General features: G+C 36.5%; 1 protein-coding gene across 2 annotated transcripts in view; it reads right to left on the bottom strand.

Moving 5' to 3' along the window:
• The window catches only part of plcg1 (phospholipase C, gamma 1), a 52,432-nt gene that overhangs the window by 4,352 nt on the left and 23,770 nt on the right, over positions 1–24,310 (bottom strand). The window contains exons 9-29 of one of the 2 annotated variants that reach the window (XM_055189448.2): positions 23,386–23,455; positions 23,025–23,126; positions 19,146–19,264; positions 18,568–18,653; positions 16,836–16,956; positions 16,500–16,668; positions 16,304–16,426; positions 16,110–16,211; positions 13,796–13,983; positions 13,389–13,589; positions 11,603–11,722; positions 11,249–11,429; positions 8,982–9,059; positions 8,778–8,884; positions 6,237–6,330; positions 5,973–6,039; positions 4,267–4,430; positions 3,938–4,034; positions 2,869–3,093; positions 2,613–2,761; positions 436–550 (exon numbers count right to left, since the gene is read on the bottom strand). In XM_055189448.2, coding sequence (XP_055045423.2) covers positions 436–550; positions 2,613–2,761; positions 2,869–3,093; positions 3,938–4,034; positions 4,267–4,430; positions 5,973–6,039; positions 6,237–6,330; positions 8,778–8,884; positions 8,982–9,059; positions 11,249–11,429; positions 11,603–11,722; positions 13,389–13,589; positions 13,796–13,983; positions 16,110–16,211; positions 16,304–16,426; positions 16,500–16,668; positions 16,836–16,956; positions 18,568–18,653; positions 19,146–19,264; positions 23,025–23,126; positions 23,386–23,455 — 2,678 coding nt within the window. The remainder of the gene's footprint in view (positions 1–435; positions 551–2,612; positions 2,762–2,868; positions 3,094–3,937; positions 4,035–4,266; positions 4,431–5,972; positions 6,040–6,236; positions 6,331–8,777; positions 8,885–8,981; positions 9,060–11,248; positions 11,430–11,602; positions 11,723–13,388; positions 13,590–13,795; positions 13,984–16,109; positions 16,212–16,303; positions 16,427–16,499; positions 16,669–16,835; positions 16,957–18,567; positions 18,654–19,145; positions 19,265–23,024; positions 23,127–23,385; positions 23,456–24,310) is intronic. The other variant, XM_055189449.2, reaches the window with a different exon arrangement.

Below are 24,310 nucleotides of genomic sequence, written 5' to 3'. Positions count from 1 at the left end.
TTCTCTATTTTTGGACACAAAACTGATTTTTTTACTTCAGTTTTGGTTCTGCTGCCAATTCTCGAGCTTTAAAAGTACACAAAACCTTTATAAATTATTATATGTGATTTGTGCCATACATTTCAAATGTTCTGATTATAATCCATTATTTTATGCAATAAACAATTTGATACAGATGTTTGTTTGACTTCACTGTCTTTACTAATAGGCATGCATTGCATGCATAGAAATAAAACTGAATTGAAGTCTTGATCTGAACCTGTTCTTTCTGAGCCTGTACTGCATTATTGATGTTTTTTATCTCAGTTTTGGTTTAAAGAGCAGAGAAATCCAGTAAGGGGTTTAATGACTTAAAGATGACAACATTTTCATTTCCAAGTTAAAGAACATTTAACGCAAGTCACGTGTCAATAAAATGTTGTTTATCCACCTCACCTTCAGAGTCTGTCCTTTGCTTGGCGTTGTCATATTCTGCTCCACAAACCTCAATCTCGATGAGAGGGCAAACAATACCTCTACCATGTTTGGGCAAGTGGCGAGCTCCCAAAACCTGCAACCACACAACAAATTCAAAACACATGAACATCTCATATTTTCAATAACAATAAACTGAAAGGTGAAATATGCAACATTATGTTTGTTGTATTTGTTTAAAATGTTTATTTGTTTTGGTTAGCTGGTGGTCACCAGCACCAAAACACAACATATGCTAGTCTTGCTGGTTTTTCCAGCAGGGTCAAGAGGGTGGTTTGCAATGGGCATGGGCCGGTATAAGATTCTGGCGGTGTGATAACCTTTAGCAAAAATACCACGGTTTCACAGTGTTGCGGTATTGCCATTGCAACACTAAAATGTGTTATTTTCAAATGAGAGGTAAAAATAAAGCCTTTAAATTATAATATGCTTTCAAAAAGATATAATATTTTCGTAAAGCTCATACCTTGGAGACGGTATCACAGAACATTTTGATGGTTTTGAAACCTTGACTGTTTAAAACCTCGGTATACCTTGAAACCAGTAACAGGCCCATGCCTAATTTGCAATAAATTATAATTATGTACTTCAAAAAGTAACGTATGGTCAAAGTTTTAGGTCAATGCAGATATAGTATCTGGCACGTGAATGTTAGTTGCTAACTGAGCATGATAGTGGTGATGTTGATTTGATTTATTTTGTTTACATTGTTAAAATATCTGATTTGTTCTATGCAACAGTAAAACATGGCTGTTCACTTTTAGAAGTTGTTGTGATACTTTCTTTCCCTGAAGTATGAAACATACTGCATGATGGTTATTCGTTTTCCATTTAAACTCATTTTAGTAAAAAATAAATATTGTATTGCATATCACACCATTTAGCATGCTATCCCATATTGCATTTTTCTTTAACACAGCCCTACAAGTGGGTATGTGACACTAGACAATAACATATAAAAACAGAGTGGTCAGGGGTGTTCACTGATATGCTCACACAAAAATCGCTGCAAAAGATGCTTTCCAACAAGTTTTATCATAGTTTTTGTCCAACTCCATTGACTTTATTATTAGATGTAGTATTAGATGTGCTGTGAGGTACGGTATTACTCCGCGCCGGGAACGTTGTTTGTAATCTTACAATTGGTAAAGGTGGATTATCGCCACCAACTGGGCTGGAGTGTCTATTATTCAAGCTCTAAGCGGAAGAATATACGGGTGTGAGGCGTTTGGAAAAATAGGTCCACAAGTTTACAACGAATGCTAAAACAGCTGTTGGAAAGCGTCTTTTGCAGCAATTTTTGTGTGAGCATATCAGTGAACACCCCTGACCACTCGCTGAGTTTCACATCTTTGTAAACGAAAGTTTAATGCATTTTAGGAATGATTGTTCCTGTGCACCTATACACACATTATAGAGGTGGGAGGTGATAGAACAAACACCCGAAAATTCTCGGGGCAGCCGCAAATGTCGAAATTTCAGTCAAAACGCTTCTATTTCATCATAAACAATCTGAAAACAGGGCTTTAAGTGTAAAATACCCAACTTGTCCTTTAAGGGTGGGGACTTTATAGAAACACAGTGACCAGATGTAAAGCAGCTACAGAAATGACTGACGCAGCACCAAAAGACAGAAATATAAAGAGAGTAGGGGACAAGTTTAAATGATGTGTTTACAGTATCTGAAACCGCGAATACCACATACCCAGCAACAAAAGCCCAGACAGTGAAATGATGGCCAACTATAGACCCCAAATGGTCTGGCTATGAGTAACCCACTACCCTAAATAACCTTGAATTTGGTTGCATGCCGTTTTTGCCAAAATAACTTGGAGAAGTATTATATTCCATCAGGTAAGCAAAGTCAACAGGTGTTGAAGGTGTTTGCTTCCAACGTATACATATTAAACTTGCACTGAAAGCCCAAATGTTGCCTTGTTTTAGCCAAATTTGCTTGCTGGCTACTAAGACAGCGATTCCCAAAACACCACTAAAACGCTTTCTATCAGACGTCCGGGAAACTGATTCTTAATGTTTATCATTTACTAGGCCATTAATGAAAGTATGTCACTGTAAAAATATCGGAAACCAATTTTACTGCCGCCAAATGTGTGGGCACAATAAAAGTGTGTCTGTACCTCTATGACCAAAGTGATTGGCTCCACTCCTCTTAGAGAATGTCTATCAAATGGGTCAAAGTTGTCATCCCTCATGATTGGCGGCTGCAACACATAACCGCTCCGGCCATTCAGCATAAAGAGAGCCTGGTTCATCTGCATTGGCTTGTCTAAACAAAGACAACCCAAGAAATTATTACAAAAGCAAAATGACAGAATCACCACTAAAGACACAAAAACTGGATTAAGAAATAGAGAGTTCAACTCCCGTTCTTACCTGCAGTCTGAAAGTTAAGGGCAACTAGCTGACTGCCACACAACCACATGGGTAACGGGTCATAGTTAGATGAGTCCAGGCGCTGACCGCGCGGGTAGATACGCGAGAGCTGTAGACGGTTATACTGCAGGAACTTCTTTCCTTTGATTCGATTCACATATTTCTCCGCTTTGGTCTCTGGAAAAGACGACATGTCCCGGAAACAGGCCCGCTCTGTCCCAATTTCTGTAAGGGAGAGAGAGGAAACAGTTTATTTTGAAACATACTGTATGATGGTTATTCGTTTTTTAAAATATATTTTAATTCCATTTAAACTCATTTTAGAATATTTAGAAAATATTGTATTGCATATCACACCATTTAGCATGCTATCCCATATTGCATTTTTCTTTAATACAGCCCTACAAGTGGTTGTGTGACACCAGACAATAACAAATAAAAACACAGTGGTCAGGGGTGTTCACTGATATGCTCACACAAAAATCGCTGCAAAAGATGCTTTCCGACAGGTTTTATCGTAGTTTTTGTCCAACTCCTTTGACTTGTATTAGATGTGCTGTGAGGTACGGTATTACTCCGCACCAGGAAGTTGTTTGTATTCTTGCAATTGGCAAAGGCCAAATTGTTTAATGCATTAATGTTTAAATCGTAAACGTTGAACTTGTAATTACACCTTATAAACGCTTTATTTACTAAGAGCACAGATTTGTACCACCTGACCATCACGCGAAAACACACAAAATGGTGAAGATCGGTAGCTATCTCAAAATATTTTGGTTTGATTATTTACATAACTGTCTATCGTCAATTTTGGCTAATGTCTCAAAGTGAACAAACGAAAAACAAAGCAGTTTTTTGCCACAGAAACTGGTAATTGTGAACAACATCATGTGTTGTCATCTTGTAATTATGGTAATTACGACATGGCCTGAAAGCAACAAAAAGGTTGTGTATGCTTGAGATGAATGTGAACACTAACAGATATTATGGCTAGCTGAATGATGGTATTAGTCATGTGTTGTAAAATAAAATAAGTTTGGATAAAAAATAAACCCATCGGGCATCTTACTGTCTTCATCAAAAGGAACTGGTCGGCAGTAGATGACCAAGTCTGACAGCTCTAAAGCGATCTTCTTTCTTCTTTCCATCATTTTACCTTCCTCCAGCTGATGGACAAGAAACTATCATTAGTCTTTCAAGCAGTATAAGGGATGAAATGTATCAATTACTTTAATTTCATGTAGAAATTTGTTATAATACTTTGATAGGACACATCAGAGTGTGATGGGATGCACCAATATTACGGTTTACAAGCAGTGCTTTTTTAACAGGTCAGTTATTTGGTTTGAAAAGGAGACAACTGATATCAAAAGACTGGCAGGCTTCTGATCAGCTTACCTTGGCTTCAGAGGTCATGGTGACCTCTCGGATCTTAGCCACCCAGTCCTTTAGCTCCTCCATTGAGCTGGCTGCAATGTCCAGCACTGGGCCTGTACGAGGTGAGGCTACAGGAACCAGAGAAAAGACGTACGGTCTGCTGCCCTTCCCTTCAGTTCTTATAGCTGCAGGAGAGAGAAGCCACATTTACAAACTGTGTAATCATAATTCAGTGCTATAACAGTGACAGTGTATATGTGCTACCAATGCCAAATGCAACATGCAATTCTTAACTTTTGCCATTAGGGCTGTGACGGTGGCAGTATTTTACCACCGTGATGGTAATGCACCATGTGGTGGTTATAGAATATGTGTGGGGTGGTGCACATTGATGCATATAGATCTTATATATAATGCATACATATATTTTAAAATATAAAAATGTAAACGAGGATCAGATATATGTATCTTGACAAATGTGCTTGTTCGTGGGCGGCAAGCTTATTATAGTTTAAAAAGAATATTAGTTTTTATTTTTATTTAGTTTTGTAATGTTTTATTTTTATGTTGTTTTTAGAGGTGCATAAATAGATTTGACTTTGTTTCAATTTTTTAAAAATCATTACTTTTAGTTTTTATTTCATTTTAGTATAGTTTGTCTTTTTTAAGTTATATTTTTTGGCCATTTTTGCCTTTATTTGACAGTTATTAAAGAGAGGACAGTACAGGGAGGAGAGAGGGGTATGGGATCGGCAAATGACCACGAGCCGGGAATCGAACTTGGGTCGCCAAAAGTGCGAAAGCACCACATGTTGGAGCACTGCCCACAACACCATCGGCTTCGACAGTATAATTTGTCTACACGTAATATCATGTTTGTGGTGGTCAAAAGTGTAAATACACCTTGCCAAATCTGGAAATGTTAAAAATAAGAAGAGAATAAGAAGATTTGTTAAAGGTTTTTATTCAGTACTGCTTGTCACAACCTCAAGCAATGCTTAGGTTGTGTGTATTTATATATACGCAATTATTATGCACAGTACATAAATATATATGATTTAAACAAAAACTTTTATTCTGCAAACGTTTAGTTGCGATTAATTGTTATGCAGTCCTAATTCGAAGCAAAGTAAAAAAAATTATGTACTTGCTCAATAATTGATTTTTATTTATTTTCCATCAAAAAGGCTACAGATTGCAGATTTTACTTAAATGCAAATAAACATTTAAACATCTGAATTCAAAGGCATCAATTATGCTGAATATGCAACCTGATGTTAAAGTCTCTCTTAACAAGTAAGCATAGTCGTGTGTTATCAGGTTGTTATGATTTTTGTGAAAGTTTTTTCTGTATTTAATTAATTCAGAGTGAAAAACTCAAGCCGCAGCCGCGATTTTTTAAAATTGCGTGATATTCCATTTCACTCTGAAATACGTCACAATACAGAAGTGAAGTCGATCGTAACTTCCTGTTCACAGGGACTTTAACCAATTTTAGTGCTGCAGCAATAAATTGAACTATGTCAAAAACAATTGTGCCTCTTGTTTGCCACTATCATTGAAGAACAACGCATTTACCATAAAATTTAAGAGAAATGTTTGATTTCTTTTAATTTGCTTGCATTGCATTGCATCAATAACTTGGTGTGTGTTTGTGTGGGAATTTGAAACAGGGCTTTAAACAGGGACACAAGTTTGAGTGTGTATGAGAAAAGAAGGAAAGGTACCGATCTGACAGGAAGACACGTCCGCACTTCCTCTCAGAAGATCTCCCAAAGGACTGTTTTCTGAGGCCTGCCGAGTGCACGTGTACAGGAGAGAGAGAGAGAGAGAGAGAGAGAGAGAGAGAGTTAAGGTCAGAGACACACTGACTTTACATACTAACAATAAACACACACAGATCAGAGTTGTGTAAACGTGCAGTGTTGTACACACACACACACACACACACACGCACGCGCAGTTGTGTAAATGTGTTGTGGTAAACTCACAGTTCTGTCAGGCTCCACAGCTGTAGGGCTGATCTCCTCCACATAGTTTGCAGGAAACCACAGTTGTTTTTTACCACCACAGTCTCCTTTCCACCTGTGTGAAGAACACACTCTTACATTTAGACATCATATGATGTTGTGATCTAAACTGGATCAAGGTATAAAACTTAATTAAGTGGTAAAATCATGTCTGAGGATTTACAAAAACAAAACTTACTCTGCACTTTACTATTAGCCTAAATTACGTAAATGTTAATAATTTGGAAGACAGTTAGGAGAGACTGAATTTTATTTACTATTCGAATAAAGGAATTTATCAAAAAATAGCCTGTAGCATTTACTTTTCGCAAACCTTGTGAGCGTGCGAAACCAAACGCAGTGACCACGCTCCAAATGTTTTTATTGTTTTTTATTAAGTACAAATAGTCCAGTTATGAAAAACTGAGTGTAAGGGGTTTGTTCAAATCACACAAAAAGATCTTAGAAAGAGATGACTAACTGTAGCAGCGTTTAGTCCACTGTCTAAAATAGCCTAATTTAGAGATCACTTTTTTAAGTGACAACCGACAACTTTGACCGGTTAACGTTGATACGGTCAACCATCGGTCAAACGGTCATCGGTTAACATCCCTAGTCTGGAGCCCTGCTAGCCAGTAAGTTCAATGTCTTTGTATTTTATTGTTCTATCTAGAAACCTTTGTGATGACATCATTTTGATTTGGTGGCTCCATAGCAAGAAATAAAATATAACAAAATCACAATAGGGTCCTCTTTAACATTTGTAAAAGCACATTCATATAAATTGCACAGGAATTTCTTTATAGATCTTCACAGAAATTCATTGCTTATTTTAAAGTGAATGCTTGCTTGTGGTTAATATACATTTTATATATATATTGCAGATAGGGATGAACCAAATGTTCACCAACCGAAATTATTCGACCGAAAAAAGCAAAAAAACTAATTTTCGATGTTCGGCTGAGAAAGTGAAACGGTCAAATAAATTTTTACTGAACAATGAGGTCTTTGATGATGCGAACAAATAGTTACCAGCGCAGAGTGAGAGATGCACAAATGCAGCAAACATGTTGGTAAGCATTTTAAAGTGTCATAGAAAGACGCAAATATCATTTAAAATCAAGACATCCTGAACAACACCATGCAGCATTATGTGAAATACACAGCGGCAGAGATCCTGGGTATCTGCTGAATGCACAAGCACAGAGAACAACAGACTTTCCCGGTGTCTCAATCCGTTCCCTAGCTCCGAAGTCGTGAATCAGTATATCGTGTATTCAGGTTCAAGCACTGGTAAGCTCATTTGACATTGGGACACTGTTCACTTATTCTCCTGTGACGTGGCTGCTTAAGTGCGTTGTGATCTTTTACAGCTGTTGCTCGTCAACAACCGGCAAAACCATCTCGACTTAATTTTTAAACAGTACATTGTAAAAAATGCTGTCATTATTCTCTTACATATCCGTGTATAAAATTGCAGGAATTTACTTAAATTTAAAATGTAATAAATATTTTACAATTTTAAATTAATATTATTTTAAATATTGAGTAGATTGTGGTCCCTTACTGTCTAGCGATGTGTGTTTATATTTAAAACTAAAATAAATGTTTGTCTTTATAAAGTTCTGTCACATTTCATAAAGTTTATTGAGTTGCCTCACACGATTTTTGGTTGGAGAGCTTCATAAAAGGTCACATGATTTCCGATATGGGAACATAGTGTTCAACAATGCTCACCGGGTTTTACGTTGCATTGTGGGAATTTTTAGGGAACCAACGTTCCAGTGCACTGAAAGGATTTTGCTATTAAAATGGCCGACTCCCTGATCTGTGCCCTGCCTACTGAACAAGTGAGCTGATTGAGACACAGCCTTTATTTTTTCTTCATCTCATGTCATAGAACGACAAAGTGCGTCAGCAGTATGTAATAAAAACTTCCTAAAATCCTACAATGACAAACACGATTGTATTAAACGAGAAATAAAACATTAACAATAAGCTTTTTGTTAGACAGCTTTGTTGAGCACTTTTTCCTCTGTCATCTCCTGTCAAACTTGTGCTTGATCGTGCACACAGGCGTGCGTCCCCTGCTCAACATACAGTGCTATTTAAGCGTTGTTGCAAGTTTAAGGCAGAGGAGTAATGAATAGGTTATTTGCATTTTGTGCAGAAATAGAAGATCAGATTAATATCCATTAAACAGTTTTAACAAGTCTATCTATAGCTATATGATCGGAAGAAGTGACCAGGCCCTTTAATGACTGCTGGAATTTAAAAAAAATCATTAATAAATAATGTAAAATAAATATAGTACAAAGGACATTCTGAAAATGTAACTTGTGCAAATAGCGAGAAAATTGGCAAAATAATTAGGAAAACAAAAATTGTTCAGTTGTTTGGTATTTGGCGGAGTTTTATATTTTATTCTGCTTCAGCCAAGAATTTTCCTTTCAGTGCATCCCTATTTGCAGATGTTACGTTGGTAACAACACAAACATAAACCATAATGGGTCTTGTACTAACCAGCCTCCTTCCTGTTTGTCCACGTTCTGAATGACGGCATTCTTACTGAAGGAGAGCTCATCGTCTCGCTGGGCTTTGTACTCATACATGGCCCGTACTGTACACTGCTTACACACAAACACACACAATTAATTACACAAAAGTGTTAATGTAGTAATTTAAACAATATAAAAAAGCCTCAATGCGTATTATGAGTAGAGGTACCTTGAATGTGGGCATCTGATTGGCTTCCACATAGAATCCAGGGTTACGACCCTCATACAGAGATCCATAGTCTGGCTCCTGCACACAGACACTTTAACTCCTTAGGGTACGACATGATCACTACTAGCATGACAACATTTCCAAATATCCAAGGAAGTAAACTAACACGATTGTCCTCAAACGTAGAGAGATCAAAAGCAGCACCGCAGACCAGACCATTGGTTGACTTTACAGCTAATTTTGTCCATAAATCACCTACTTTACATAGGTGGGGGGCAGCTAACATCAAATAGAGGTAAATCTAAAATCAATGGCACCACAGTCAGTAAGCAACAAAGTGGCAGCGCATTCCGATGTTTCCAGGAAAGGTTGTACAGAAACACCTTGAAAAAACGTGTGCAGTACATTTAACTCTATATACAGTACATATATATTCACTTATTTTCCACTGAAGAAAATTCTGGCCACAAATGTTTTTGCAGAATAGGATATCACATTTACTGGTTTGAAAGAACATCAAGAACTACTGAATTTCTTCCAAAGATTTGTTTCAAGGACCGTTAGCAAACTTGGCAACAAGACTTTGTTTTCTGCCATATTGATAAAACCCTTCATCAGACTGAACAAACCCCTCAATCCTGTCAATTTGGTGTGCAATATACATCAGACAGTTTGTTGTCTTTCAAAGCAATATTTCAGAAAACTGAGAACTCATGCAAAATGGACAGAAAGAAAATTACCAAATGAAGGTCCAATAACAGGTAATAATAACAATAACTATATGAAATACTATTGCTAAAAAAAAAAAAAAATGCTAATTTAGCTGCAAAAGTGCCATTAAATTACTGACATATGAACTTAAAATCTCAGAGGTGAACATCAAGTAAATTATTTAGGTCAAGTGGGTTTGGCTGCAAAAAAAGTTTGAAAACCCCTTCCTTTAACCACATTCACAGTCAGTTCGATACAGACGTCACCACACTCCTTTATAGATGCATCCTTGACATGTAGGACCGCCTACTCACCCGTCAATCCACCACTGCTCTAAAACAAGCGCTTTAAACTTGATTGGCTTAATACAGCAGTAAAGAGGAGGAGGTTTTGATCAAGCTGATAAGAAAAGTCTATAAATAAGATATATGACCTCAGACTTCACACAACATATTTGATATTTCTTAATATTAACATATAGTGACACAGATGTAAATTGTGTGGAGCAAATGCATCATAGATTTAACGTTCAAGAAATGTTCCAAACACCTTTTAAGTTCTCTTGTTTAAAATATTACAGCTGGGATGATACACCATAATACTTGTGGCCCGATTCAATACTAATACTGCAACTCTATAAGTATTACAATTCGATATGAAAATATACTGCGTTTTATCTTTTTACACTACGCCCCGGAAAAAGTTTCAGCATTTATAGAGACTTTTTACGATGCATACGAGTCGTCATATAGTATTAACAATGCATTACATTTTTGAGTTTTATTTCAGGAGCATTTAAAAATTCATAAACATGCATTAATTATTCTTTGTTTAAATTTAATTTGAGGAGAATTAAATAATGAAACATAATTTTTTATTATGCTATGCGTTTTAAAAAATAAAACATTAAGTAATGTGTGTAACTACTACAGAATAAAAGCATTTAATTAAACGCAGAGCATATTGTTATCATGATTAAATTTATATAAAATTTGTAACATTTATTTATTGCAATGAACTAAATATAAAAAAGATTTTTGAAATGAAATGGTGATACATTAGGCTGCTCATGCACATCAAGTTGGTTATGCCAGAAAACAAAAATAAAATGCTTTAAAATTAATATCTTCATTAAACTAAACTAGAAACCTAAAATTTCCTGCATTGCCGAAAAAAATGGTTAAAAATGTACAGTGTGTTTTGTTGATTACAAGCAATGTGTGTAAACTAGCGAGCAAAGGCATTTTACTTAACGCACTATATCACAATGTTATAAATACGGTCGGCTGGTTCAGATCTGATGCACCGATCTCCTGCCACCCAATGCAAATGCATTCACTGCATTTATCAAAAGCCTTTAAAATTAGAAAGCTGACTCCACCTCCGATAAACAACTGAACATGAACAGTATTGATTCTGGAAAAACATTTCTGCTAGTTAAGTGAATTGATTTTTCCCACCCATATCAAACATTACACAGCAAGCTGAACTGAAGGAACGAGAAACGTTCAGGTAAATCAGTACAGAGCCATATTTGTGTATGTAGCTGAACTTACAGCAGTGCCGATTTTCTCCAGTGTTTCCTCATTGATGGGGTAGCGCAGCTTCATCTTGCGGTACAATGGATGTTTCTCATAGTAACTGATTAAATCCACTAAACTGTCGAACTCGGAGGTGCCCAGAAAAACAGTCTGTCCTTCCTGCTGCACGCGACAGTGTTTGATCTTGCCCTCCGCCCTGACAGAGAAAGTGGCATAAGTGACATAATGACCAATGTATGGTAGCCCATTTAACACATGCATTGGGGGGACCTTTCTCAAGTCGCCAACCATAACCCCAAAACACAAAACAGTGAGTAAACCTGACAAACAAGGACAATAGAAAAACAAAAATGGGTGTCGGGATTTTACCGGAAGGAAATGGCAAAGGAGTTGAATTCTGTTCTCTTCCTAACAAGGAAAGCCCCATCACGTGGCACTCTCATCAGCATGTTTTCAGCCTGACTGCGGGACAGACACGCGTGGTACCACCTGCATAAAGAAACAACACAGTCATACATGTATATGTGCTGGTATTAGACTGAACAAAACTCCCACTACAGACACTTGGAAAAACACTGAGAGGTGAGGTGTATTTTTCAAAGCCATTCATTTTAAAAAACGAACAAAAAAAACCCGAAAATTACTTTGATGTTATTCTGTAGAAAAATATACTGCTACATTTCAACGTGTTTCTTTAACAAGTTGATTTTTACAGCAATATAGGTTTTAGCAGCAACGACACAAACAAATGTCTGTAGTCCCTGTAAAGAGTTTGTGACACCACAGAAAATGTGTTATTATTAACCACCAAATCAAACATGAATGATGGAAAAAACGCCAAGTAAATAAAATGAGATCAAAATCTTGGAAAAATGGGAAAGATTCTCTGCAGGGTTCCCACACTAAATTCAAGGACCTTTCAAGAACTTTCCAGGTCCAAAACCATCAAATTCAAGGACTAAATGTGGGGACACATTTCAAGTGAGAGCAAAGTTACATCGTGTTACCTTTTAAGATACATTGTTACAGTTTCCTTTCGAGGGAACTCGCGCTGCGTCACTGCGCAGTTCTCAGGGAACAACAGTTACATACGTAACCCGAGATGCTTTCATGTGTCAAATACAACTATGCAAAAAAAGCATTTTGGTATGAATCAACATTCGCCTACAGAAGATATAAGCATATAAAGCAAACAGTTTAGCCCGTGTGCTTAAAAAGTCTCGAATGTACACATGGAATAATATGGATTTTTTTTCCAGAAAACTTCTTGCATAAAATAGATTCAAGCACTTTGAATGACCTGTTTCTATGTATGTATTTTTTCAAAAACTTCTTAGGGCCTTGAATTTTTTCCCCCCAGATTCACAACCTTTCAAGGATTTCAAGTACCCGTGGGAAGCCTGTCTCTGCTCTCAAGCGGTGGAGGCGTGTCTGCTGTCAACACTGAAACCACGCCCCCTCACAGAAATCCCCCTGCCATCTCTTCAAAAACTGCTGCAACCTAAATAGATACTCGCGATTGTGTTAAAAGTTTTTTATCAGTTTTAACCTGCCCAAATAATCCTGTACACAGAAATGGTGAAAAATGTTTAACGATCCAACTCTGCAATTCAGTACTACAAAGTTTACAGTCTTTAGGAGTGTTTCAGCAAAATATCTCTAACATTTATAATGTGTTTAAAACAATTTTTAAGATTTTAGTGACTTTAACTTCTGGTAGACTTCCTCCGCATAGAATAATTTTACAGTAGTTTATTTTGACAACAAGCAAACTAAATGACAAGTAAATCATATCTAATGCATATCAACTTCTACACTGAGCTAATTATTGTGTAAAATGAATGTATACAATGTTAGTACAGATTCTTGAATTCTTGCCTTGCTGCCAAACCTCTTTTCAGTTTTGATTCACGTTTGCCGTCTCCCTTAGTCTTTATGAAACATTTGACAAGCTATTTGTGCTCCGAATGTGCGTGCGTCCAACTTACAGATGCATACAGATACTACGTATAACGGGAATGTAGTTTTTTGGGGGGTTAAACTCTTGACTTTTGTATTTCTAAAGCAATGCCCTACCATTCGAGCTACTGTAACAGTAGTCAGCCTGCTATAATCTTAAAAATTTCTTATCATTTTGAACAGATGCGTGACTCACTCTTTGCTCTCGTGAGCATTGGTTTGTGGTACCGGCTCCGTTAGCTTCATCTCAAACTCATTGCAACGCAGAGGCACCTGCTGGTAGTGTGTGATGAGCGCAAACAACGTGTCAAACACAAGGTTATCTGTCAGGTAGAACTTTGGGCTGCCGGCTTCCTGCCGAGAGTGAATCCTACAGTGTTGTACTCGCCCAGAACGCCTGACAAGAGGAAACAAACAAATATTTTACAATATCCAATGATAATGATAAACAAGTAAACTGGTCTGTAATCCTGAGCACACATTGTATAAAAACATTTTTATTTAAAATCTGGAATGAAATGAGCATCTCACTCGCTGTTGTTAAACTGTATAACATGTATAGGGGCATTATATTAGCATATAAACTCCAGGATAAAGTATTACCAAAAAGAGAGCGTGTAGTCCCCTACAAAAGTCTCGCTTTCCCGCACCAAAAACGAACCGTCGGGTGCTCCGGTCTCCAAGCAGTACTCAGACAGCAGACGCTCTGCGATCTGACGCCCGTCACGTCCTGCACCCAGCTTACCATGAAACCATTTCTCCGTCACGTGCTGGTCCATACCATTACAGATCTGCATGGAATATGAAAGAACATTGTGTTTTTATTTTATGAATTGTTTAAATGTGAGGTTATTGTTAAAGCTGCAATCTGTAACTTTTAAATATTTAAAAAATCTATTAAAAATAAACAAGGACCTAAAAAAATCTGCTTTCTAAAGCTGTATTCTTATCTTGCAGCGGTAATGTTTTAATTATTTATAATTTGAGCAATTGGGTACGGTTTCACATGTAATGTTAGTTTGATATCATTTGACAATTTGATTTTTCAAACAGAGATATGAGCAAGTTACAGACTTGCAGCTTTAATGTATTAAACAGTAGGCTACTTTCAACCACCTCAATTTAAATGCAAAATATGTCATTTTCACCGCTAGAGGAATCTAAACAACACAAACGGCCAAAGCTTGATGATGTTTTTTAAGAGCGTGGAACGATAAAAGTTGTTGTATTCACCTTTAATTCCACATCAGAGCGACATGTTGCAGACGGTATTTCTTCCGCATGCGAACATCTACTACTGTGCATACCGACATCAAATTATCGCGTTCCACATAAAGTCAAACACACCCATGGTTTCTATTAGGGGTGGGCCGATCCACTTTTTCCATTGCCGATCCGATTTCGATACCTGAATTCTCAGTATCGACCGATACCGATCCAATTCTGGTATTTTTTCTTGATCCATTTAGAATTTTGTGTGTGTGTACACACATAAATATATACACACACATACTCACAAAATCTGAAGAATATCATGTAAAATGTAAAAAACTCATTTAAAATGAGATACAAGTTAAAAGATTCTAAGTGTTCTTAAATATTTATTAATAATGACAGTTTTTGAGTGGACATACGACTGAGCAAATAAATAGTTCAAGTAAATTTTTACTTAATTGCCCAAACCGTTACAAAATGAAAGACTTCAGTGCGATGCACATCCTAGGAGAAAAATGATGCAATTGAATCATCCTGTCCTTTATGCACTTCACGTTTGATGCATGATGCGTTTAATTCACCGCTACTCCAGTGTATTAACTCCGCGAGCACCAGCCTTTTGAGTTTTTGTGACCTTAAATATCTTTATATATGCAATTGTTTTTCGCATAAACCTGTTGAATATATTAGGAATATAGTGTATAAAAATGTTTATGGTGCTTTTATAATATTCAGACTTTTCTATAGCATGACAGTAACAACCACGAGAAATCGGATTTGGATCGGCCCCGTTATTCCGATATCCGATCCAGCAAAAAAAGGTCTGGATCGACCGAATATCCGATCCAAAGTATTGGATCGGCCCACCCCTAGTTTCTATGTCATCAAAAGCAGAAACCGAAAATAATTCGGACATGATACCATTTGACAAGCGACCCTTTAAAGAGGGATTGAACCTTAAATAAAGCTGCAAATTCATCTGGATTCAAATATTGTTGATAAACATTTGGGATGACATAAGTACACATATGAAAAAAGTATATAAAGTCATTTTGGGGTATTTTAAAATCTTACAATTATGGAACTTGCATAAAATCACATTACAATACTTCAGATTGTAAGGAACAAGTTAACAAACAAATGTGTTATACACGTTTTTAATCGATTTTAAAAGCAAACTGTAAATATTAAATACAGAATGACATCCATGAATGAATATTGTCATTAATGGCTATTTATAACAAGATAAAATGTTTGTGTTTTGTGCTATAGTTAATTCTATGAACATGCAGTGCAACAAAGATGATAATACAACAAGCGATACAGTAATGATCAAATGCACATCACAAACATCTAAAACTAATAATAACTGAATCCTGAATGTTAAATCACCATAAAAATATGCTTAAACATGGTGTGTATACGGTAATGTGCTCTGCCGCTTGTTGTAATATGTTAACAGATGGCCAAGCATATCATTAGGTGCGTGCAGACAGTTCAGTGTATCACATCAAGAGCACAGCTTTCCATTCGTTCTCGCAGTGGTTGATGGTACACACTGATTGGTCTGCGCAGCGCCACATGCAGCAAAGAACGCATCTATTGGCTTTAGGACGCAACAGGACTAAGAATAAAACGTGACTGGTCATGTCTACTGGTCCCGGGCTTTCCATAAAAGTGATCTAAAGATGCGTTTCCTTACCTCTCTGTGTTCCTCTTCATCTTCGTTTCCTTGATTACTGGACGTCTCCTCAGAAAAATAAATCTTATTGCTGGTCAGAACAAAGAAATGAGGATACCACTCCTGTGAAGACACAACCAAATACAGTCAAATACAACATCTACAGAAGGATTTTTATGCAAGTATATGTATACTATAATCTGCGATGTCCTCACATGGTTAATGGGGTCTTCCAGGTAGAGGATGCCGTTCTTGATGGAGTTGCTGATGTCGTTCTCAGAGTAAGGCGTCGAAGATGAGACCTCCTCATACGCACTTCCCTCAGCTAACTTCTTGTGCTGAGCACAGAAAAATCCAAATCATAAGTAAATGAGCTCATAATCTCTACTTCCTATTAAGTAACAAACTCACCTTTATAAGGATCTTTCTCTTGAGCTGATTGGGTGAGGGAAGACCGTCCGCAGAGATGTCCACAGCTTTGGTCAAGAGCATCTCTCCAAAAACTTTCTTAAAGAAGGAGGCCATGTTTCTCTGCTGGACTATACTGCAGTGGTCTTCAATGGAGAGGATGATGGGATACCTGTATGTAAAGAAAAACCCCTTTTACGTCAAACCTAACAGTGCCTCATAATGCCTCTTTATTTTTAAACGTGGAACTTTGTCAAAACAAACACACACCCACACAACTGGTTTGTTATGATCTTTATCTTTGGTTAACAAAAGAAGTGAGAAATGATTGACACTCACTCAGAGGTGACAAAGGCATGTTCTTTGATAGTGTTAAGCACATCACTAAATTTGATCTTGGTGGTGAGGGTGTGACCGTGATAAATGACTGGCATCCCATCAGGACCATCCCAGCAATCCACTAAAAAACAACACAACAATCAACACAGGACCACATTTTTAGTCTGGGAAGTTTGCAGTTTTTGTTCATATATAAAAAAGCGGTCTTAGATTTTATAGATTTTTATCCTAAAATGTCTAAAACATTCGATCTTAACTCTTTCCCCACCAGCGTTTTATTATTACTTTTTTTAAGTTGCCAGCCAGCGCCAGCATTTTTTATGATTTTCACAAAAGTTTTATGCTTTCCAGAAAATATATAAAAAATATATAAACATACAATATATCAAATAAAGGAAATGACCCACTGCTTAAAAAAAAAAGTTTCATGCTACCTTCATTTGTTCTCTTCTTATCACCTCTCAAATATGGGTTCCTTAAAAATACCAAATTTTGATCAAAAAGCTGAGATAATTGCGTTTTTGTGAAAGACTTCAGATCAATAATCAAAACATAAACTGAGTTTAAACTGTTGATATGAGGGGTTGCTTCCGGGTTGTACAAGTTGGGCAAGATCTGGTGGCCAATAGCGGAAATACAGATTGACGGAAAAACTCGTCATTGGCATGTTCTTTTAAAGGTGCAGTGTGTAACTTTTAGAAGAATCTTTTGACAGAAATGTAATATAATATATGTAACTACAGTATATTATCAGGGGTGTATAAAGACCTCAAATAATGAACAATTATGTTTTAATTACCTTAGCATAATACATTTTTATCTACATATACTTACATGGAATCCACGATTTTGTGTCACCATGTTTCTACAGAAGCCCTTAACGGACAAACTTTGTTTAATAAGTTGCCTCTGATGTAAACATGTTTGTCCTGTGGCATCTACCGTAGCTTCTCTATGCATTTCAAAAGCGAGGGGTCAGCTGTGGATGAGCCGTTGGTTGCAATTTGCAACCTCACCACTAGATGCCGCTAAAATTTACAGACTGCACCTTTAATGACGAGTTAACTCGTCAATGGCAGGGAAAGAATTAAAGGCAAAAACTAAATTCATAGAAACATCTTGGGAGAGATCTTAAAGTGTTAACAGTAAAAGTTGAATCAACTTAAAAATGACTTTAATTGGTAACACCTAAACTATTTAAACATTTGCAACTAAAAAGTTTCACTTAAAAAAAGAAAATGTAGGTAAAAAAATGTAGGCATTACCAATTGAAGTAATTTAAGTTGATCCAACAATTACTTTTTACCATGCAAGTAATAAAATCATTCTACTAACTGCACAATCTTTCTTATCATAAATGTAGCACTGCTAGGAATAAAGCAACTTAAGTATATGTACAAAAATAAATAAAACAAAACATAACAAATTGTGTTATATTGCAAAATAAAATTATATGGCTGTTACTTTCCACACAAAAGTAACAATTTTAGAACCCATTTGTATATAAAATGTTCATTGATAACTATAAAAAGTGCAGCATTTATGTCAAATCAAAATATATTTTTGTGTTACTTTAAGTTGTGACAATTTCAACTTATTATAAGTTATGTCAACTTATCACAGGTCAAAACTTAAACCAGTAGGTTGAATTGACTTTTTAACTTCATGCTGCATTTTTTTTACAGTGTAATGAAGGGTGGTGCATAATAACAATCGACTGTCATGGACTCACATTCAATGCATCTGCAGCCCATTCGGAGACAACGGGCGTACGCCTCCAGAGAAGACTCGCTGGAGAATTGGTCTCCTGTCAGATAGCTAAAAATAAACCACACACGTCAGGACCTGTCTGCAGTCTGCATTACTATACACTTTACAACACGCACACCTTTCGCTCTGAGATCAATCACCCTTCACCTTACATAAAGATCATGAAACACAATGCAGACGGAAATCACGTGTCTACCCAAATATTCTTTAGAGTACTTTTCATTGTCTCTTAATCTAAGTGCTGTATAATCTTGTTATACCAGTTCAAACAATAATCTACCATTTATTTCAAGAGAGAAAACAGAATAAGAGAAGTAAATATGAAAGTGTGATTCTTTAAAATCAATGAGCCAGTGAAACATAAATACAACACATTTCAAACTTCTCTTTGTAGTACACAATAATCTCTATTTATATGAGACATCATGTATCAACATTCACTTCTGCTCTTTTCACATTCATAAACTAGTTGCTGATTCTAGTAGTGCACATATTATTCTGCATCATCTGTATACTGTATATGATCATGGCTTTACTCACGTGTTGTGCGATGAGGAGATCCAGTAGTGAGACAGGGGGTTGTTCATGTCCTCTGGGCGCACCTGATCAAGCTGTGAGTCCCAGATTGTGTTCTCCTTTGAGAACAGATATGTAAGGAACTAAGAACCAGGGAACATAAAGGTTTGCGTTAAAAACAATATCACAAAACTAAAAACAGTGGACGAAATAAGTACTCTGCACTCACAAAAAAAAAAAAATCTTTATGGTCCCCTTGTAGTGTACAACAAGTTTTAAGTACTGTTTATAGACGGTTTCATCGGACGCACGTGCGCTGACGCCACGTCTGGATCCGAACCTTACTTCCGGTTTTGTTTTTTTTAATGGTCTGACTAGTTGCTAAACTACGGAAGCCGAGAGAGGCCATGCACTATTATTATTTTTGCTTGCTTGTTTTCTCGTGATCACGACTTAATTTCTCGTGATCTCGACATAACAAAAGTTGTATTTTTGTGATGTGATTAAAGCTTACGTGTACTCGATGTTTTGTTTGTAAACAGCAAAAGCATATTTTGCTAAATTAGCATTGATGAACAAACAAGATTTTACTTGGATCAAAGATTCGCTCAAGCGGAATTAGATGTCAATATTTTCAATTTTACAGTGGTGAATTTAGGGACCGTCTTTAAGTTACTCAATACACGTTTCTACTTTTAACAGCATTTAAATGGAATGACTGAAAGTCAACAAACAGTCACAAAACCCACGTGTTTATGTGGTTGTCAGCTATAATGCACACTTTTTAGATTGTTGATATTTATTTAAATAAACTGTTAAATACTATTGAAGATACAAACGTGTACAGTATCTTTAGAGATGGTCCCTCACGAACATGAACCGTCCAACTTTATTTATTTATTAAGTCTACACAGCTACACGTGTGGTTACGGCGAAGACCCAAACTCATATACATTAGCAGTCCACTTCAAAATACACTCAATATTATATTGACAGGAAATTACATTATGACATTTGGATTATCATGTCAGGATAACGAGAAAACAACTTTTGTTTTCTCGAGATCGAGAAAATTAAGTCGTGATCACGAGAAAACAACTTTCGTTATCTCGAGATCACGAAAAAACAACTTTTGTTTTCTCGAGATAACGAAAAATTAAGTCGTGATCACGAGAAAACAAGCAAGCAAAAATAATAATAGTGCATGTCCTCTCTCGGCTTCCGTACTAAACTGATCTCTTGAACAAATGCCTCGTCGAAAATAACAAATGTTTTGGTTTCCTAGGTAATCTATGAGTTCTTTTTTGCTTGTTATCTAAATAAACTATGTTTAAAGGACTCTGTTGTTATTTATTCTTAGCGAGTTTACCGGAAGTTACGTGCGGACCGCGACAACCGCTTGTTTATGTTGTTACTGCTGAAACCGTCTATAAATGTGGTGTTTAGTTTATAATATGCTTTAAGAGAAACCACGTGCACACTCCTCATTAAACATCATTGCTGAAGACTTTCTCCTTAAAATTGCAGCTTTCAAAAAAAGAAAGACTAAAAATAGTAGTCGCCCTGGTTTCCTACGTCACAAACATGAAACCAATCACATCAACACAGTTGAACGTGTGGATCAGGGCATATATATTATATATGGATCGACTCTGCACTGAAATGATGCACAGAACAGCTGCTTCCGTTTTACTTCAGTGATGTAAGAATGTGCTGCTCGCATGTGTAGTGTGAATGCTTTAGCAAGTCAACATCAGCACCCAAGAAAATGCATGCTACAAACAGGCAACTTAAGTATGCATTGTAAAAAGATCAGCTGCGCTTCTTGAACTGCCAAATGCGCATCTATGAACATATACAGTGGTCAAACACAAGAACTGATTAGAAATGAGTTTATCTGGGCTTGAACTTGAAGCATTAGTGTTATTAATGCAAGTATCATACCTTTTCTATTTATTTGGTTAAATGTTATGTATGCAAGTTGTCTTTGCATACTGTTCAGTTGTTAAAGAAATCTAAACATTGCAGTTAAAACAGAAGGGGATTGTTTATTTTAAGTTGCTTGTAAAATGTGTTTTTTATAGTAACTGTCATGCGTTCTGATTCCTTCACTTCAATAGAATTTCAAACCTCATTCACACAGCACTTTGGTCCCAGAAAATTTCCGTAAAAATGGTCAGAGTCTTCTCTGTGAACGCAAACACGTCCCGTAAATGTTCTGGGATTGCTCCCGTAAAGAGGACCTATGGTAGTAACATTGCCGCAACATTCACAGAAAGCATTCTGTGTGGATAAGAGGCAGAAACAATGGCGTAAGAGGCGTGCCGTAGTGAGGAACCACATGTCATCGTATCCAGAAGTTATGGTTCAGCTCTTTGACACAGGGATTGAAACACGACAAGAAATGTCTGCAAGCTGGTCTGAAGCAGAGATCAAGGGGCTCGTCACTATCTGTGCTAAAGCTGAGATCATTCACCAGCATAACAGAACAGTGAATCACTTGCTCCTTATGATCTAATCATAAACAAAAATGCACGCACGTGGTTTCTGAACCAAAAATCTGTGTATTTTCCGTAATCTCTGTGTGAAAAGGCTAATAGTGTAATTTTAAAAATTCATTAGTTATTTTTTTACAATATTCACTCATCATATGACAGTAAAATAGTCAATCTACTGCAGTATTTCCTCTCTCAGTCAGTAGAAAATGTGGTTAACAACCAGCCACGCATGGAAAAACTAATACCGTCATATTTTTGAAAAAAAAAACCTTGATAGAAATTTTTGATCACCGCCCAGCACTATTTCACAGAATTAACTTATTTTCGAATTAAACTTCACACTGCTATAATTTTGATAACAACACATTTTTATGTTTAAAGGCGTTCTAAGCGAATCATTGTGTTGATTTTTAAAATGTGTTTTCAAACAAACTGAGCGTAGTTAACTCCTCCCCCTTCCCCTCCCTTCCGTGCTTTTCTGAACGCGCCCAAACCCAACCCCCAAATCCTTCTTGCCGTTTATTGGCTGGAACACGTTGTTTTGTTTGGTGGTGCAGGTTTGGCCACTGTGTTTATATTGAAGTTTGTAGAGCCTGGGCTGTCTACAAAGATCGCATTTTTTTACAGTTTGATCAGCGGACGAGCAGCAAGCAGATAGTGAGGAGATGTTTGCTGTTTGTAACAAAAAATTGTCTTTTTAGGGTCTAAAACGAGTGAAATCACTTAGAGCGCCTTTAAGGTTCTCATAAGATAAACAAATATGCCAGAATACATGTTAAAATGATTGCAAGCAACAGACGGTTTACACCAGACCCGAGTTCAACGATTTGGGCGAGTAGATTACATACAAAGTCAAAGCAAAGACGCGGTCTGATGCGTCCTCGCGTGGGGTGATGCAAATGACGCGATATGGGCCTATTCACCTCAAACTCGTCTTCGCCCAAGTTGAAAATATTCAAGTCGAGCGAAAAATTTCGCATGACACGAAGTTAAATCCCGCAAGTAATCTAGAGCGAGTAAAACGATGCCCCGTGTTTGGTGTGTACATAACATTATACAGCAAATGCCTTTAGTAACAAGTTCTGTGAACACTATAATTTAAGTATATATAAATTGACAAGATCATTAACATGATTGCACCATGCTGTATAAAGAGTCCTAATGAAAAAGAGTCTGACTGTTCCAAGGCTCCAATACTTGTATGTTTTTGCAAATTGCACACTGCTGTTTCAATTTACAGATTAGGTTATCAAATGAATGTGTGACTCAAGAATATAAAAAACACTGAACGTCACTGGCACTGTGGTAAAAAAGCAAGTGGTGTGTAAAATTCTCATAGCATAAATGGTTGATGCCAGAGTTTCAAAATTGAATGTTTTTAAAATCACTTTGGAAAAAAAGTAACCTCATCTTGATGAAAGTATGGCTGTTCTATCTCTCGGAGAGGATCTTTCAGGTAGTGAAACATGAACTCCTGAACCTTGTTGTTGTCCGTGGCCCAGAGCTCCTGAGCACACAAACACAAAAATCATTGCCGTTATTAGTAAGCAGCATACATCTGTAGCAACATTTTATTTTTTTATGGATTTTTATGTGCAAAAACAAAATTAATTTTCATTAAATGTTATTTTATGTGTGGAAAAAGTTTTGTGAAGAAACGACAAGCTACAGTAGACATTTAGGGTTATAATGTAATGGCTATCAATTCTTAAGCACATTGCACATTAATAATTATACTACTACACAATGATGGACTACATGCTTACCTTCTGATGTTCAGTTAAAAAGTTCTGAAAGTCCTCCAGTGAGATTTTCTGCTCAGGCCTCTCAATAAACCTACAGGAAATTCAGAGGAAAAAATGTAACTTTTTTACCACATCAAAAGGTAATAAAACGTCATCTTAAATTCAGTTTAGTTTGTTATGTTAAAAATATTTGTATAAAATAAACTAAATAAAAAGCAATCCAGAAGAAAAAAGACAGTATAAATGTCACTGGCATTGCTGTGTATCAAGTGAAAAAATTAAACAAAAAAACTTCAACCATGTTTCAACCAAACACATAATGTTTAGGTAAATGCCTTTATTTTGCCAATTTTAAATTGTTACTGTCAAACAATTTGCCTTCTTCACAAGATGTAAAGCTACCCTTTATGCTTTGCGTGTATGTGCAAAAGATTATGCTCAAGACTTCCAGATCCCAGTTGAATGTTTTACATTAGGAATTACTTAGATTACATCAAAGCTGTTAAGGTAGCTGTTTTAAAGTCCATAACGTCAAAAAGTTGTGAGTTGTGGCGGTTACGCGGCTGGCCCGAAATTAACTTCTGCTCTGTACGTGTTTATCAGTATGGCTAGTGGCTAAACTGACCTCTGCAACAAACACCTCATCCAAAATAAAATGTTTTGGTTTCCTTAAGACGAGAGGAGATAGTGAGCTAAGTTCAGCGCTGTGTGAGAGGTTTTGAGAATTCAAGGATCTGTAGATCATCACTAATTTTAGACTGTAATGTTAGCTCAGTGTTATAGTTTATACGAGTTAGATGTCATTTATTTATCATGTTATCAAAAATAAACGACTCTCTTAAAGGACTCTGTTGTAATTGATTCTATGCAGAAGTTTACCGGAAGTTAAGCGATCAAATGTCTTAAAATAGCCATCAGAGTAATGTCTTAGCAATTTCTGTGGTAA

The sequence above is a fragment of the Misgurnus anguillicaudatus genome, chromosome 13 (genome assembly GCF_027580225.2).
Source record: "Misgurnus anguillicaudatus chromosome 13, ASM2758022v2, whole genome shotgun sequence".
NCBI lineage: Eukaryota > Metazoa > Chordata > Actinopteri > Cypriniformes > Cobitidae > Misgurnus > Misgurnus anguillicaudatus.
The sequence above is the reverse complement of the archived record's forward strand: the minus strand, read 5'-3'. Positions and strand labels throughout refer to the sequence as shown.